We start from the raw sequence: 17,708 nt of genomic DNA, 5'->3' as shown, positions 1-17,708 counted from the left end.
CAGTGACTTGCAAAGTTATTTGAAACTGTTCTGAATAAAGCATCATTTCTATTGAACTCTTCCATACACTACTTGTGTAGTGTATCTTTTTCAGGATTTTTATAAAAGATCCCTGCCATAATAGCCTAGGCTCAGTAGCTAGTGCATATTCACACAACTCTAGTCAATTTCTAACATGATTCTTACCTGTGCAACACTGACGGCTTCAGCAGCAAAGGAAGCGCGCACACACACACTCACTCTCACTCTCTCTTTTATACCATAAAAGTAAATTTCCTTGCTAGGTGTGGCGGTTCCAGGATATGGTATGAAACTGATGTTTTTAGGTTGAAACAATAGGCAAGCCTTTATCTTAATAGCAAATCTGACAGCAGTTTTATTATGTGCATTATGGCATACTGTAATCAGGGTGGCATTAATCATTGACTAATATCTTTGTTCTCAATTCTTTTTTTTCCATAGAGCTTTAAGTTTCTGAGAGACTGATGGCAATATAACCTGCTAAAATAATGGTTGGAACTCTTGGTTCTAGAACTCCAGTTCTATTTGATTTTTCCTTTCAAGTGAGCAACAATATGACTGTCTAAAAAAGCATGCCTTATTTAGCCTGTCCTGTAAGGATGACATACCCAGACACATTTTAACAATGCTTCAGTGTAGAAGGTGTAAACTATTTTGGGCTTGATGTGCTGTGAATGTTGCTTTTTTCCCTTAAGGTATTTAAACATTAGAAGTAAAGTCAAAACATGCATGCGCCATTTTTTACTTTCTTAATGTAGCTGTTAAATTGGCAAAGCTCTAAAATGCACTGCTGCCATCTAGTGATAACTTTTTGTAAAGTACAGCAAAACCTAAAAATATATACAATATATATTTATATTTTTTGGGAAGAGGAAAACCAAAATACAATAAGTGTTTCATTTTTAAGCTGCTGATATTCATTCCTTATATTGTATGTTTGAGAGATGAGAGAATTATACTGTTCTGGTACTTAAAGAGGAGTAATATAAATTGAAATTATTTTAAGGGCTTAACCTATATAGAAAGATTTGGGTGTCCTATAATCAGACTTTAAAAGCTGGAACAGTCCAACAAAGGGTGATGAATTGTAGTACAAACTTCAGTTTATATATATATATATATATATATATATATATATATATATATATATATATATATATATATATATATATATATATATATATGAGATTGCTTTTTAAGTGATTTTTTTGTTTTGTTTTGTTAAGTCATGTAAATTCTCAAATCCTTTTGCACTGATGTGTTCAACATATTCTTGTACATTCAATTCAGGCAACTTTTATAATTTACTTTTTTTGTTTTAAATGATGTTGAAATGTTACAGCATGGTGATATTCTATGCAACTAGTAATACTCTTCAGTTTGACACTGTAATTTCTCATGTTCATTTAAAGATTGATTGTAGAATTACAGACCTAACAGGGTTCTCATGCCGTGCATAACTGTAGATGCATGAACTTGTGTTCTGTGTATTTGTTGAAGTGCAATGATGTATAAAAAGTGGATTCACCTGTTTTTAAAAATAAAACACTGACCAAAAAAACCCCAGACTTTCTCAAATTTGTATCCACTCTACTTGTTATTACCTGAAATACTGTATTAACATTTCCTCAACCTTCTGTCAGTTTTTTCAACTCCGTCTCAACTTCTTCCACAAATGCTGGGAAGTTCTGATCCATGAGACATAGGCGAATAAAAGGCCCTAATTCTTCAGCATGCCACACGGAATGCTTATATGCAAGGGGGAGCTCAAATGTTGATGATTTCAGCACAGACTGCAAAAGCAAAGGCAATGGTAGTTTTCAGCACAGACTACAAAAACAAAGGCAAAGGTGATTTTATTTAAGGTGCATTTCATCGTCAGTGCAATTGAGTATGTTTTTGAAAGTAGCATTCATGGCATTCGTGGGTTCACAGAAATGCTTGTTTTACTACACATGCACACTAAAAATCTACATGGCACCTGTTCATTACAAGTATGACAGTCCAACTAGGTCAGATCTTCCTTGTATGTTAATTGCTAACATGTTAAAAAAGACAAATCTACAGTTTTTGCTTGCTATGGTCTAACATCTAAATACTAGGCTGTTTCAGATGTAGTCACCGTTTTAAAATATTTTCCAAACAATAGCATTTATTTGACCTTTGCACACAAGAAAAGATATCTGCACCCTTTTCCTTCATGGAAAGTCTTTCTCTGACCTCTTTCCAATCTCTTTCCCTAAGTCAGGAACTCAAAAATTAGGAAATGCCAGTTTTACAGTTGCAACCTTATTTCCACCACCGTATGTCCATCCTGTACATTGAATGAGGCAAGGATTCTATTCTTATCTGTTGCAGAGCTTGCCAGGCCAATTTGCGGCAGCCTCATCAGCAAAGTGCACAGCCTTCAGACCACTATCAAATCTGGTCAGAGGGTAGTCATCAGTGAGGTGTGACATTGTGTGTCTTTGGCCCTAGTTGCATGTGGGGAGCCTCACACTAGCCCTAACTGTGAAGGCTGGCTGCACGTTGACCCTGGCTCCTTTGAAATCGATTCAGAAGTGCCTGTGAGCAGCGTAGTCAGGTCCATTATAAGAGACTGGTTTCTGATATCCGTTGCAGACCATTCTACATCGATGTTGCAGAAAAATCGGGGCAGGGCAAATGGGCCCACAAACAGGTGCCTCCATGACTAGTGCACACCTGGATGGTCAAAGAGGTTGGTGTATACTAGTAGGCTCAGGTTTGCCCTGATCTTCTCAATCATTCTGGCTGCAGCATCCTCACAACAGATATCTGGGAGTGATGTTGCTTAACACAGGGAGCCACAGTACTGATGTGGGTAGAATCGTCCCAGTTATGATGCGCAGGGTTGAGTGTAGTTGTGTGTCAGCCAATGTGAGATGAATGGAGCCAGAGTGGAGCACAGCATTCTGCTGCAGAGTGACAGAGGGCTAATATGGATGATCAGAGTTTAAGTGTTTGCTCCCTATAAAGTGCCAGCCAATTTGCTTAGAAGGCTGTTATGCATCCTCACCTTAGCAGCAGTTTTCCTTAGAGGGTAAGATATGTGAGACATCTATCTAGGTTTACTTTGAGGTTGAGTGAGTGGGATTCATGTTTCAAGTGATGTTCACTGAGAAAGATATTTAGTTCCTGGCCTGCTCTGGTGGTGTAAACATGGAATACACTCAAAACTGTTTTAGTCACACTGGGCTGTAAATGCCACTGACTACAATATTGTCCATCTTAAGTCAGCATTTAGGACATCTTAGAGTTCTGGGAATGACCTTGCTTGGATGCCTAAGCAAATGCTGTCATCTGCATACAGGAGCACGCAGTACTGGGTGAGTGGAATGCCATTCGTGTACAGGTTGAAAAGCATTGGTGCCAGCACAGAGCCTTAAGGTAGGACCGTTGGTTTGTCTTTTCCATGTGGTAACTCTGTCTCCCATGTGCATTTGGAAACATCTGTTGCAGAAGAGGTACCCCTTTCAGGAGTCTGATTTGTCTTGCATACCCCCAAGTTACATCTCACTTAAAAACTACTTGCTTACAAAATCAGGCATAAAAACACAAAAGTGTCACAGCACACTGACTGAAAAAATTGTTTACCTCCTCATTTTTACCATATAAATATTGTACAGTGTATGGTATATAGAGCAGTATAAACAAGTCATTGTCTGTATAAAATTTTAGTTTGTACTGACTTCGCTATTGCTTTTTATGTAGCCTGTTGTAAAACTAGGCAAATATCTAGATGCACTGATGTACCCCTTGGAAAACCGCTGTATACCCCAAGGGGAACGTATACTCCTGGTTGATAACCACTGTGCCAGACCATGTCATATACTGCTGTCAGGTCCAGAAATATAGCTCCCGTCTCCAGGTTTTTCTGAAAATCGTTTTTGATAAATAAAAGCAGCAAAGAGTCCTGTGCTGCTTTTGCAGATCCAGACTAACATGGCTACCCCTTTGATTTTTGATTAATGTTTTCAAAGCTAGCACTTGATCACAGGTACTCCAAACTCTCAGAAAACTTGCTTGCTTGACACAGAGTATTGACTCCACTAGGAGTCTATGCATTCCAGATTCTATGGGGAAAAAAAGTCTAATTACATGATTCTGTACTATCAGTGCATGTGTACAAGGGTGTAAGATGAAGGCTGCCTGGCAAGCCATAAATCTGGCATTTCCTTGACTCTGCAGCCTAAATATCATCTCAACAGCTTTTTTTGTTTGTTTGTTTTTTTAAGGTAACTTTTCTTTTAAAAAAGCCTTGCACAAGTTACAACAGTAATAATGCCAAACAAAAAAAAATATATATTACATCAATAGGATTTGAACTACACAGCTGGCAGCAGAAGGCAGCTGCTATTCCTGGAAGGGTCCAGAGGGGAAATAATCAGCAACTGGCACTTAGGGTGACCAGACAGCAAGTTTGAAAAATCGGGACGGGGCAGGGGGTAATAGGAGCCTATATTAGAAAAAGACCCCAAACTCGGGACTGTCCCTATAAAATCGGGACATCTGGACACCCTACTGGCACTACATGCTGCATTGGAGGGCACGGGCCCACCTTCCTCCAGCAGGAGATAGGGGCTCCTGTCCCATGTGGTGATGGGGAGAGTGGGGCCATGTGTCAGGTCTAGGGAGGGGTATGGAGGAGGCAGCTCCCAGGATTCCCTGTGCTGTTACTATTTTGGCAGTGGTGTGACCCCAGCTGTTTTAAAACGTTCATGTTCAATTATTTTGGGATGCTGCCAAAACTTCCTGAGGAACACAAGCCACTGTGGGGGAAATGGCAACTTGAACATTTACATCTCAATCAAATGGGAACAGATTTTCTTGGGGCAAAGAAAAGACACTTCTGTCCCTGGAGCTTTCTAAACTGCAAGTGCCTGGTGGAAACAATACAGGTGCTAGAGCTTTTCAAGCATCTTTTATAATGGATAATATGCAACCTAAATACCAGGGTCACTGCCAGCATCCTCTCTAATGAAGGAAGGATAGGCAGGGGAAAAAGGGGGGTTGTGTTGTATTATTTATACACCAGGAATGTATACGCTTCTTCTGAGTTCCAGATGGTGGTAAGAGGCAGACCACTTGAAAGTCTGTGTGTGAAGATAAAAGCGTGGAAGTTGGTAGATGAGGCATTTCTAGAACAAATACAGAAATAGCCAAAACCCAAAAGCTGCTAGCCAAGGGGAATTTTACCCCAATAGCTGTTTGCCAGTAATATTGCAAAACACAAAATGACCAGTAAGTTCTTGGAATGTACTGTGGATAACTAGGTTTCAGAAGGTGAGGGAGGAAGCCATTTTATACTTGATTGTGACTAATGGGGAAATTGGTTGAAAATCTTAAGGTAGGAGGCAACTTGGGTGAAAGTGATCATGAAATGATATAATAATATAATCTAAGAAATGAAGGTGAGAAGACAGAAAAATAAAAAGACAGGCTTCAAAAAAACAGACTTGAATAAACTCAGAACTGGTAGGTAAGGTCCCATAGGAAGAAAATCTAAAGAGAAAAAGGAGTTCGGGAGAGCTGGTAGTTTCCCAAAGAGATATTAAAAGCACAATAGCAATCTATCCTGATGCAAAGAATAATAAGAGGCCTGTATGACTCCATCAGGAGCTCTTTAATAACACTGGTCTACAATTTTTGAGAAGTTGTCTGCTTCAGAGATAAAATGTGCTATTTATTATGTATTTTGATGTGCTGAATTCAAATATGAAAATTAAAACAACTGGCTACTGTTTCTAAGATATTTAAGTTTTTACATTTTATGTCTATGTATATTGTGTAGATAGTAGAGTTTTAATCATAAATTGTAAACCTAGGTCTTTGCATGGTTGCTTTACATGATAATATTTCACCTGTCCTGTTTATGTAACACTTTAAAAATCAGCAAAAGGGTTATATAAATAAAATTTATTATGAAACAAAAGGCAAAAAACTATTATGTACATAGTTTAGTCCTATTCAGTGTCTACTCGGCGCTTCTTGGCTTGTCTCTTGTTTTCATTAAATGAAGCATCTCTTGTCACTGTCCAGCAATAGTCTGCAAGAATTGATGGGCTCCATTTGCCCTGATAGCGTTTCTCCATTGTTGCAATATCCTGGTGAAATCGCTCGCCATGCTCGTCGCTCACTGCTCTGCAGTTCGGTGGAAAAACATCTAGATGAGAGTGCAAAAAATGTATCTTTAGTGACATGTTGCAACCAAGGCTTTTGTATGACTTGAGGAGGTTTTCCACCAACAACCTGTAGTTGTCTACCTTGTTGTTTCCGAGAAAATTTATTGCCACTAACTGGAAGGCTTTCCATGCCGTCTTTTCCTTGCCACACAGTGCATGGTCAAATGCATCATCTCGAAGAAGTTCACGAATCTGAGGACCAACAAAGACACCTTCCTTTATCTTAGCTTCACTTAACCTTGGAAATTTTCCACGAAGGTACTTGAAAGCTGCTTGTGTTTTGTCAATGGCCTTGACAAAGTTCTTCATCAGACCCAGCTTGATGTGTAAGGGTGGTAACAAAATCTTCCTTGATTCAACAAGTGGTGGATGCTGAACACTTTTCCTCCCAGGCTCCAATGACTGTCGGAGTGGCCAATCTTTCTTGATGTAGTGGGAATCTCTTGCACGACTATCCCATTCGCAGAGAAAACAGCAGTACTTTGTGTATCCAGTCTGCAGACCAAGCAAGAGAGCAACAACCTTCAAATGGCCACAAAGCTGCCACTGATGTTGGTCATAGTTTATGCACCTCAAACGTTGTTTCATGTTGTCATAGGTTTCCTTCATATGGACTGCATGACCAACTGGAATTGATGGCAAAACATTGCCATTATGCAGTAAAACAGCTTTAAGACTCGTCTTCGATGAATCAATGAACAGTCTCCACTCATCTGGATCGTGAACAATGTTGAGGGCTGCCATCACACCATCTATGTTGCAGGCTACAAGATCACCTTCCATGAAGAAGAATGGGACAAGATCCTTTTGATGGTCACGGAACATGGAAACCCTAACATCACCTGCCAGGAGATTCCACTGCTGTAGTCTGGAGCCCAACAGCTCTGCCTTACTCTTGGGTAGTTCCAAATCCCTGACAAGGTCATTCAGTTCACCTTGTGTTATGAGGTGTGGTTCACAGGAGGAGGATGGGAGAAAATGTGGGTCCTGTGACATTGATGGTTCAGGATGAGAAGTTTCATCCTCTTCCTCGTCTGACTCAAGTGAGAGTGATTCTGGTGCATCAGGAACCGGCAGTCCTTCTCCGTGGGGTTCTGGGCATATAGCTGATGGAATGTTTGGATAATGCACAGTCCACTTTTTCTTCTTTGACACACCTTTCCCAACTGGAGGCACCATGCAGAAGTAACAATTGCTGGTATGATCTGTTGGCTCTCTCCAAATCATTGGCACTGCAAAAGGCATAGATTTCCTTTTCCTGTTCAACCACTGGCGAAGATTTGTTGCACAAGTGTTGCAGCATATGTGTGGGGCCCACCTCTTGTCCTGATCTCCAATTTTGCAGCCAAAATAAAGGTGATAGGCTTTCTTAACCATAGTGGTTATACTGCGCTTTTGTGATGCAAAAGTCACTTCACCACAAACATAGCAGAAGTTATCTGCACTGTTCACACAAGTTCGAGGCATCTCTGCTCACTTTGATTTTGTAAAGGGATTTCTGTTTAGCCAAACACTGACAAATAAGAGAGCACGACACTGTATGATTTCTAGAGCTGATATAGGGCAATTTGTTCAGCAGAGTGATGTAAGCTTCATTATGATTGCATCATCCATGACTTCTAGGAATAACATGATGCAATTCATATCATGTATACGCAATACCAGCTTCAGATTGCATCATTCATTGTTTTGCCTAAAAAGCAAGTACTGTCCAAACCCAGTCATAGATTTATTCATAGATCCAGTCAAAGATGTATTTTAGTCATTTCTGGTTTAAATTGAGATCCCTTCCCTTTATAACTCACTTATCCTCCGCCATTCCCAAGTCAAGGGTCGTATATACTGACCCAATAGCATATCTTGAAAACTAGAGCCAATTAACAATTTTAAGCATCATTTTCATTCTCAGTGACCCAGAATTAGTAAAGTTTGACTACATTTATTTCAGAAGCGTTTTGGCTGTAGAGCAGTGTAACCTGACAATCAAAAAGGAAACTTACAAAATGTGGAACTATGGGTGAATTGCTAAGAATGAATACAAAAGAACAGCACAAGCATGTAGGGACTAAATTAAAAAGTCTAAGGCACAAAATGAGTTACACCTGCAAGAGACATAAAAGGTAATATGAGGTTCTATAAATATATTAGGCTCCAGAGCCAAAGGAAAGTGCAGATCTACTACTTAATAGGGAAGGACAGCTAATAACAGATGATATCAAGGCAGCTCAAGTGTTTAATGCCTATTTTGCTTCAGTCTCCACTAAAAAGGTTAATTGTGATCAGATGCTTAACACAATAGTCATAACAAGGGGGAAGGATCAGAGCTAAAATAGGGGAAGGAACAGATTAAAGAATATTTATCCTAATGTACTTACAGAACTAGGTGAAGCAATCTTTAAAAAGGGGAACAAAATGGACCTTGGGAATTAGACCAGTCAGCCTAACTCTGATATCTGGAAAGGCATTGGAACAAATCACTAAATTAACAGTTTGTATGGACCTAAAGGATAATAGAGTTATAAGTAATAGCCAATATGATTTTGTCTAGAACCAGTCATGCCAAACCAACCTAATTTCCTTCTTTGACATGATTACTGGCATAGTGGATGGGGGGAAGCAGTAGACATGACATACCTTGATTTTAGAAAGGCTTTTTTGACCCAGACCCACATGGCATTTTCATAGGCAAACTAGGGAAATGTAGTCTAGATCAGCGGTTCACAAACTATGGGGTAGGCCTCCCACGGGAGGCATGAGCTGTGTGCTTTGTCAGCCCTGAGTGGCTGGAGCTCGTGCAGAAGGACACGCATACCCAGGAGATGGGGATAAAGGGGACAGCCAGAGCCCCACAACCCATGCTCAGGCTCTCCTTCCCCTCCCCCAAAACCCCTCACCTGGAGGCAGTGGGGTGGCAGCAGCAGTGCAGAAGTAAGGGTAGTAATGGGGCGCTAAGTCTGCTGTGAAAAGTGATATTGAATATTACTTTTCACATTGTGACCCTTATTTCTGTACTACTTCCAGTGTGACGCTGCCTTCAGAGCTGGGTGGCAGTATGTATACTTGGGGAGGGGCACGTGAATGACTACAGACACAAAGAAGGGAGGCCCGATCAAATAAGTTTGAGAACCATTGGTCTAGATGAAATTACTATAAGGTGGTTACATAACTGTTATTTGAATATGGTCTTTCAACTAGTTATCAATGTTTGCATTCAAACTAGGAGGATGTATCTAGTGGGGTCTTTCTGGAGTCTGTCAGTACTATTCAATTACTTGGATAATGGAATGGAGAATATACTTATGAAATCTGTAGATGACACCAAAAGGGGAGGAGTTGCAAGCACCTTGGAGGACAGGATTAGAATTCAAAACAACCTTGACAAATTGGAGAACTGGTCTGAAATTGACAAGATTAAATTCAATAAAGACAAGTGCAAAATACTACACTCAGGAAAGAAAAATCAAATGCACAACTACAAAAGGGGGAATAACTGGCAAGGTGGTAGTACTGCTGAAAAGTAACTGGGCGTTCTAGTAGATCAGAAATTAGATGAGTCATCAATATGATGCAGTTGTGAAAAAGGTTAATATTCCAAGTTGTATTAAGAGGAGTCTGGTATGTGAGACACAAGAAGTAATTATTCTGCTTTGTCTGGCATTTGTAGGGTCTCAGTTGGAGTACTGTGTTCAGTTTTTAAGAAAGATGTGACCAAGCCTATCCAATAAATTCTTGGACTGCATTGCAGACAACTTTTTATTTCAGAAGGTTGAAAAAGCTACTGGGGGGAAGCTGTTCTAGACTTGATTTTAACAAATAGGGAGGAACTCGTTGAGAATTTGAAAGTAGAAGGCAGCTTGGGTGAAAGTGATCATGAAATCATAGAGTTTGCAATTCTAAGGAAGGGTAGAAGGGAGTACAGCAAAATAGAGACAATGGATTTCAGGAAGGCGGATTTTGGGAAGCTCAGAGAGCTGATAGGTAAGGTCCCATGGGAATCAAGACTGAGGGGGAAAAACAACTGAGGAGAGTTGGCAGTTTTTAAAAGGGACACTATTAAGGGCCCAAAAGCAAGCTATTTTGCTGGGTAGGAAAGATAGAAAATGGAAACTAGGACAGATTACAAAGGATGAATATAGGCAAACAACACAGGAATGCAGGGACAAGATTAGAAAGGCAAAGGCACAAAATGAGCTCAAACTAGCTACGGGAATAAAGGGAAACAAGTTGACTTTTTATCAATACTGTAGAAGCAAGAGGAAGACCAAGGACAGGGTAGGCCCACTGCTCAGTGAAGAGGGAGAAACAGTAACAGGAAACTTGGAAATGGCAGAGATGCTTAATGATTTCTTTGTTTCGGTCTTCACCGAGAAGTCTGAAGGAATGCCTAACATAGTGAATGCTACTGGGAAGGGGACAGGTTTAGCACAGGGGTAGGCAACCTATGGCACGTGTGCCGAAGGCGGCATGCGAGCTGATTTTCAGTGGCACTCACACTGCCCGGGTCCTGGCCACCAGTTCGGGGGGCTCTGCATTTTAATTTAATTTTAAATGAAACTTCTTAAACATTTTAAAAACCTTATTTACTTTACATACAACCATAGTTTAGTTATATATTATAGACTTAGAGAAAGAGACCGTCTAAAAACGTTAAAATGTTACCGGTACGCGAAACCTTGTGGGAGAGTTAGCTTGGGTCCTTCTACTCTGCGCGGTTAGGCCTCAACTGGAGTATTGTGTCCAGTTGTGGGCACCGCATTTCAAGAAAGATGTGGAGAAATTGGAGAGGGTCCAGAGAAGAACAACAAGAATGATTAAAGGTCTTGAGAACATGACCTATGAAGGAAGACTGAAAGAATTGGGTTTGTTTAGTTTGGAAAAGAGAAGACTGAGAGGGGACATGATAGCAGTTTTCAGGTATCTAAAAGGGTGTCCTAGGAGGAGGGAGAAAACTTATTCACCTTAGCCTCTAAGGATAGAACAAGAAGCAATGGGCTTAAACTGCAGCAAGGGAAGTTGGACAGTAAGAAAAAGTTCCTAACTGTCAGGGTGGTTAAACGCTGGAATAAATTGCCTAGGGAGGTTGCGGAATCTCCATCTCTGGAGATATTTAAGAGTAGGTTAGATCAACACTGGAATAAATTGACTAGAGAGGTTGCACAATCTCCATCTCCGGAGATATTTAAGAGTAGGTTAGAAAAATGTCTAACAGGGATGGTCTAGACCAGGGGTCGGCAACCTTTCAGAAGTGGTGTGCCGAGTCTTCATTTATTCACTCCAATATAAGGTTTCGCGTGCCAGTCATACATTTTAACGTTTTTAGAAGGTCTCTTTCTATAGTCTATAATATAGAACTAAACTATTGTTGTATGTAAAGTAAATAAGGGTTTTTAAATGTTTAAGAAGCTTCACTTAAAATTAAATTAAAATGCAGAGCCCCCTGGACCGGTGGCCAGGACCTGGGCAGCGTGAGTGCCACTGAAAATCAGCTCCTGTGCCGCCTTCGGCACTTGTGCCACAGGTTGCCTACCCCTGGTCTAGACAGTATTTGGTCCTGCCATGAGGGCAGGGGACTGGACTCGATGACCTCTCGAGGTCCCTTCAGTCCTAGAATCTATGAATCTATAAGCCAGAGTGAGTCAAAAGGAGAATTACAAAAATAAAAGGGTTAGAAAACCTGACCTAAGTGCTAAGGTTAAAAAAAAACTAGGCATGTTTTAGTCTTGAGAAAAAATGACTGAATGGGGACCTGATAAATCTTCAGATATGTTAAGGGCTGTTATGAGGAGGATGGTGATCAATTGTTCTCCATGTCCACTGAAGGTACGACAAGAAGTAATGGGCTTAATCTGCCCATTACTAAATCTGAGATTTAGGTTAGATATTAGGAAAAGCTATTTAACTATAAGTTCTGGAATAGGTTCCAAAGGCAATTGTGGAATCCCCATCAGTGGAGGTTTTTAAAGAACCAGTTAGAGCAACACCTCTCAGGAATGGTGTTGGTAGACTTGGTCCTGTCACTTACAGCCACATGCACTAAGACAACTCCTCATGGTCCCTTCCAACCCAACATTTCTATGATTCTATGAAGTCTCTTACAGTGACCTCTCCACAGATCAGCTAGTAGGAGATGCTGCAACTTGTGCCATTGTTCTCTGAATCCTCTACTCTCAAGACCAAAGATGAGAAAAATAAGAATCCAGATTTGCTCTTGCATAGCAGTACAATAAGCTGCTCCCATCATTGGACTATAACTTTTAAATAAGAAACTGCTTCATTTCAAGGGGTTTAAAAAAACTAAATCTTTGTTTTTCAGGGGAAGGATTCCACAAAGAATGTTCACCGCTGCAGTATTCTCATTCTCTGGTCTTGTGCTCCTAGTGCGAGAGAGAGCAGATTTTCTCCTAATTCTAAGACTGAAACCTCTGAGATGAAGGCTGCTAGCACAAAACACCCCACCTGGTCAGTTTGTGGCAACAACTACCACATTTCAGCAGAGATGAAGATCTCAAAGCGCACACACTGAAAGAGGCCTTTCCGAAGTCTAAGTCCAGGGCAAAATAAAGTGGCTGAAGGAGACTCTACAATTCTATAAAATGCAGTACAGTTGGAAAACAAAGCCAAAACCGTGAAAGGTCTTGCTGGTCAGCAGCCATGTGGCCCAAAGTGCCAAAGGTGAGGAACCTCATTATATAAGTAGACAATATGTTAACAGCTGACTCGAAGGCATACAAACCAGTAAAGGATTATTTGACTGCTTGATACAATCAGGGTGGACATAGAAAAGCAGTTGTTGTTCCAAAAGGGAGACCATTACCTGGTATAGTCAATTAAGAGCCATCTAAAAGTTCTAGCAATTGTAGTAATGGCTACAGTGTGTAACTACTGTGTATGTAACAAGAAAAGTCTCATTAATTGCTACTGCCCTGCTACCAAAAAGCTTTGACCTGGAGCAGGTATTAGAAGTCTCAGGCACGCGTGTGATTAGACTAGGATGATATATTTATTTTTAAAAAGTTTAGTCTGTGTTTAGACAATTTCTTCTGGCTGCTTTGGGAGCCCATCTAGTTACTAAGAGTGTCATGCAGAAGCTGGTGGGGGGGAGGAGAAGATGGTCAGAGGAGAGTGTGTCTGGTGCATTGGAGTTCAGAACCATGCAATAGAGCTGACCCTCAGCTTGCCTCCACCCCGTGCTGCACAGGCATATATAGCTATCTACAGCACATCTACTGTTCTTGGTGAGCCTCTAACCTTGGTGAGCATCAAGGCAACTTCCACAGCAGACCCCATTCTGCTTTCAGAATTAATGGCTCTAACTGAGATTGACATTGAGGAAGAATCAGTGGCCCACTCCCAATTGTCATCTTAAGGAGTGGGCAGTGGCCACATTCTTCCCTCTGATACTACAGCTGACAAATTAGCATTAGACTTTAGCATTGATGGAAGTACTGTATTCTATAGTTTGCAAACAGACCAGTACACAGGTGAGAAACAGCCTGTGTGCTAGATCTAGGCTGTGACATATTTGAGGCCCATATGCCATTTACCTAATGCAAAAATCTCCACTCTGTTTAAAAAAAGTGTAGGGTTCATGGTTGCAAAAACAACCTTCCAAATACGAACAGACACTAACCCATGCATTGATGTCTATGGGAATCAATAGCTTTGAGAGGGGTGAACTCCTAGGCTCCTATTAATGTCACCGAACTATCAACTCTAAAGCCAATGACATCTAGGGAAAGTTTTACTATTCCACGGCCCTTCACATGGGCAGTGGAAATAGGGTAAACGGGCAGAAGTGAAGCCCACAGGGAATTGGGAGTTATTGCTAGGAAGAAAGTGTAGAGGGAAGACAGAGAAACAAGGGCCAAGAATAATAGTGCCATGTTGTCTTACTGATACTGAATGTGATAAGGTACTCAACAAATAACAAAATATAGTTAACATATACATGCCATTCTACCTTGTTCTTTAAACTTTCCATTGATAACAGTGGCAGTTCTGGATCAAGGTTAGTATGTGTTCCTAATGTATATACCAGCCCACAGCTGATAAGTAAAAATTGGAATTTGTCTCAGCACACTAGATTGGGTTAAGTGCATCTAATATTTGGGCAAGTTTTCTTTCTAGCCATAAAGGCCTGAATGTTAATTACAGTGAAAGCTCAGGTTCTGCAGGCAAGTCCATGGCTATTCAACAGCAGACATACAAGGTCCTGCCCTTTTCTCAATGTATGGTCTTTGTGTGCTTCTGTCTTAATGTCTGCAAGTTACTGTTTCACTGAACAAGCTGGTACATCATCAGCATAGGAAAAAATTAATATCACACAGCCTACCACAAACTGTCTCTCCCTGCCAGAGAAATGCAGTGTCTTGTCATAGGACAGTGTTTCACTCTACCTGTGCTAGCTCTGTCACGGATCTCTGTCTCTCTGGAAAGCTTGTGCACGACTGGGCTGGAGGGTTATCTATAATGTGACTTGGCTGGAAAATATCAAAACAGAATTTAAATTAATAAGGATCAGTTCAATCAGTGCAATAAGTACAAATGAAAAGTATTCCACTTAGGAATGAACAATCAGTTGCACACATACGAAATGGGAAATCACTGCTTAGGAAGGAGTACTGCAGAAAGGGATCTGGGGGTCATAGTGCACCATAAACTAAATATGAGTCAACAGTGTAACACTGTAGCAAAAAAAGCAAACATCACTCGTAGATTTGATTTAAATCTCTTAATCATGATTTAAATCACTAGTCAGGAACGCTCAATTTAATCATGGATTTCTACATAAAAGTGCATTCTTGTTGGTTGTTATAACCTTAATACATATTCTTCACAACTCAGAGATAGGTGTAGGTTTCATTTTTAGAAGGTACACATTATACATTTTTAAAGTGATTTATTTTGAAAATTTTTCAGATTAGTTTTACAGCTATATCAGAAAATCAATGATTGTTTGGTTATTTCATTTACCAAAGGTAATTGAAGCAGATAGTTCACCTCCCAATGACTTCATAAATATCTCCAATTCAAAATATTAATCATTAATATTTGAGGATTTTCTTGCCATGCTGTATTAGGAGAAGAACATCACCAGACAGACATTTAAATTGTTTTATTTAACTAAAACAACAATGTTATGTATTCTGGATTTTTTTCTTCAACAGCAAACATACAATATTTTAACAAAACAAGCATGATTTTTGAATTTAGTTAAACATTCTAGTTTTTTAAAATCAGGTTTGTTTTTGTTAAAATTGTTTTTAACTAAAATAGTTAAATGAAATATTTAAAAAAAATTAAATAGACTATGTCAGCCAGGTCAACATGAGAAACTTAAAATATTGGCTTCTGCAGCTAACTGAGTTGTCTTCACCTTCACTGTCCTGTTTGTTCATAATCTGGAAAAGAAAAACAAGCTTTCCTGCTTTTTCAGGTCCCAAATGATTTCTCAATTTGGAATGAATTAGTCCAAAGGAAGAAAATATTCTTTCTACACCGGCAGAAGAAGTTATTGCTGTTAAAAGTGAGATTATCACTTCCGTCTCTGAATCCAAGTGCTTAAGTGTCTTCCACCAGTTCACTGGTGTGATTTTCTTTAAAACATCATCAGCAAACATATATTTCTTGAATGGTTCACCCTTAGCTCTGAAGTTTATTATAGTTGGCATTATGGAGGGATGATTGCTGGATGTCCATGTCACAGCCAACTCCTCTTCTTCAGCAGTTAAGGTTTGACCCTGGTTCCGAGTATTGAGAATATTTGCAAGAAAATGAGCTGGAGACAGTCCTTGTCCCATTCGTTTTTTTAATGCTTGTAATTTAACTCTGTCATTGCATATTTCTCTTTTTAAGATCTTACTCAGTTCCTTCCAAATTTCAACAGCGTCAGCAATAAAACAGCTATTTCCCTGCATTTTGTTCAAGGCTACAGAAATAGGCTTCAGGGTACTCAGCATGTGTTCAACATTTCTCTTAAGCCCAATGTTGAGAACTTTGGCTGTGACAGTGTCATCTATTTTTTCACAGTTTTGTTCACAAACTGTCATCCGATTAGGCCAGTTCTTGATATAGTGCTCAAAACAGTCCACTACTGAGTTCCATCGCACGTCTTGTGGGAGAGTTAGCTTGGGTCCTTCCCCTTTTTTCAGAGCAGCTGCTGCAAAGTGGTTGTTATGGAAGTATTTTCCAATTTCAACAACATAAGCCTTTATTTCTGGAACACTGAAGTCTTTGGCTAGGAGGTTCATCAAATGAGCACTGCAACGGTATGTTATTAGGTTGGGACTTGCTTCACTCTCTTCTAAATTTCTTCTCATCTTGGATACATTTGCAGCATTGTCTGTGACCAATTTTTCCGTTTGTTATAGCTTTTACTGCTACTTCTTGTAAGTATTCTCTGTGTGTCTTTCCTGATGTATCAATTGTTTCTGTAAGGAAGACATTCCCTTCTTCTGTTGTCACTCAAGCACATACAACAGGATCACTGTGGACATTGCTTCACCCATCAAGACTCAGGTTAACAATTTTACCCTCTAGATCTTTTGCGCACTGCTCAATTTCTCTTTCATACACTTTATCCAGCAATTTGCCTGCAACATCTGCTCTGTTGGGTGGATTGTATCCTGGTCTTAATGACTGAACCGTATTAATGAAGTGTGGGTTCTCAATCATACGGAGAGGAGAGTCTGTTGCATAAACAAACTGGGCAATTTTTTCATCAATTACCTTTTTGTAATCTGCTGGTTCTTATCACAAATTTATCTATGGTTGTTTCTGGATGATGGAGATTTTTTTTTTGCTACAGGTGATATACTGTGGCTATGTGATATACATGATGTGACTGAAACACTATCATTGGCAGATAACTCTGAAACTATAGAAAATGATGGTGATCTTGAAGGTGGATAGTCTTCAGAATCCTGTATGTTGAGGATGGATTCTCCTAAACAAAATAAGTCAATGCATTTATTTAATTATTATTACCATACTGCTCATTTAGTATTACTCATTTCATTCAGTAACACTCAGTACTACTTTAAAGGTGAAATTGTAAAAGGAAGATCTGCCTATTTCAGCTATTTATTTTTTAATCACAACTGCATCTGAAATGATAGAACCACAGAGTAACAACTATAGTTTTTGCTCAAACATGAGAATTCAAGAATAGTCCAGAAGGAAGACAGGCAGTCCTTAAGAAAGAAGTATGAAATGAAAAAGTTTACCAACCTGAAGATCCTGCAGGTTCAGACATGTTCCTTTCATCATCTTCAACGCAGCTTCCTCCTGAGAAGGAACACTTCTCAGGATGATGTTTCATTCGGGCAACCAGGCCTTGCATTTCTTTGTTGCACTGTTTGCATTTTGCATGCATGCCTGTCTTACCCACAGGTGGAGGAACTTCATTAAAATATTCCCAAACTGGGTCTCTTTTATGGCCTGCTGCCATTATAGGTTTTCCCTTCTAGTGAGAGAATAGTAGGG

The 17,708-nt window shown here is 39.8% G+C and overlaps 2 protein-coding genes across 2 annotated transcripts in view; one reads left to right on the top strand and one right to left on the bottom strand.

Moving 5' to 3' along the window:
- NPTN (neuroplastin) overlaps positions 1–16,572 on the top strand; it is a 129,747-nt gene extending 113,175 nt beyond the window's left edge. The window contains exon 9 of the mRNA XM_005306350.5: positions 463–16,572. The gene's annotated coding sequence lies outside the window, so the exon portion shown is untranslated. The remainder of the gene's footprint in view (positions 1–462) is intronic.
- REC114 (REC114 meiotic recombination protein) overlaps positions 1,135–17,708 on the bottom strand; it is a 110,109-nt gene continuing 93,535 nt past the window's right edge. The window contains 2 exon segments of the mRNA XM_065558600.1: positions 1,135–1,814; positions 14,621–14,699. Of these exon segments, the coding sequence (XP_065414672.1) occupies positions 1,650–1,814; positions 14,621–14,699 (244 nt within the window). The 3' untranslated portion in view covers positions 1,135–1,649.

The sequence above is a fragment of the Chrysemys picta genome, chromosome 10 (assembly GCF_011386835.1).
Source record: "Chrysemys picta bellii isolate R12L10 chromosome 10, ASM1138683v2, whole genome shotgun sequence".
NCBI lineage: Eukaryota > Metazoa > Chordata > Testudines > Emydidae > Chrysemys > Chrysemys picta.
The sequence above is the reverse complement of the archived record's forward strand: the minus strand, read 5'-3'. Positions and strand labels throughout refer to the sequence as shown.